Raw genomic sequence first — 871 nt, forward strand, 5'->3', positions numbered from 1 at the left:
TGCTGAAGCTGGAGCCGCTGCACTACGAGGGTTACGGGGGCAGCCCCCCCGGCATCGCCATTCCCCACCGCCTCCGCCTCGAGCCCCACCATCATCACCCCCACCACATCCCGCCCCCCCGGCCCTGGAGCTGCCGGCACGGTAAGGAGTGGGGGAGGGGCTCTCGGCATCCCCAGAAGCGCACGCTTCCCCCTTTTTTGGGGGGGCTACGGCATGAAAGCCGGGGCGCAGCGCTGATGGCAGCGGGGGTCTGGGGGGGGCTTTGCCTTGCAGAGTCGGACCTGTCAAAGCCGCCCTGCTACGAGGAGGCACTGCTGATGGCGGAGCCCCCCCCGCCATACAGCGAGGTGCTGATGGACACGCGGGGGCTCTACCGCAAAATCAACGCCCCCTTCCTGAGCCACGAGCGGCTGGAGAAGCAGGAGCAGCCCCCCAGCTACAAACCCCTCTTCCTGGACGCCGGTTACGGTTCGGCGCTGCACCTGCCCCGCTCGGCCAGCCCGGGCCCTGCCTGCCCGGACCTCTACCTGCAGGCAGAGTGCTCCCCCCGCATGTTTCCCAGCTGGACGGACTCGGAGCTCAGCAGCAGGGACACCTATGAGCCGGGACCCTGGCACCTCCCGGTTTCCATGCCCCTCTTTGGCAGGACTACCGCTGTCTAATGGTGGCCCCGGGGGACCCCTGGACCTTGCCGCGGGTGCCCCTCCGGCACTAGGAGGGGGGGTGGTTTTGGTTGCCCGCGTCACGCTGGGGACGCCCGCCCCGGCGCGGGCCATCCGGCGCGGACTGGTTCCCCGTCTGGCCCCGCCCCCCCCCCCCCGCCCCTCCCAGCAGGCTGCAGCCCCCATGGGAGTTGCTTTATTTTTTATTT

General features: G+C 69.6%; 1 protein-coding gene across 1 annotated transcript in view; it reads left to right on the forward strand.

Annotated features, from left to right (window-relative positions):
* The window catches only part of LOC103904327 (G protein-coupled receptor kinase 6), an 18,766-nt gene extending 18,104 nt beyond the window's left edge, over positions 1–662 (forward strand). Inside the window, 2 exon segments of the mRNA XM_019473786.1 lie at positions 9–141; positions 274–662. Of these exon segments, the coding sequence (XP_019329331.1) occupies positions 9–141; positions 274–662 (522 nt within the window).
* Positions 663–871: the final 209 nt, after the last annotated feature.

Source organism: Aptenodytes forsteri, unplaced genomic scaffold, assembly GCF_000699145.1.
Source record: "Aptenodytes forsteri isolate BGI_AS27 unplaced genomic scaffold, ASM69914v1 Scaffold54, whole genome shotgun sequence".
Taxonomy (NCBI): Eukaryota; Metazoa; Chordata; class Aves; order Sphenisciformes; family Spheniscidae; genus Aptenodytes; species Aptenodytes forsteri.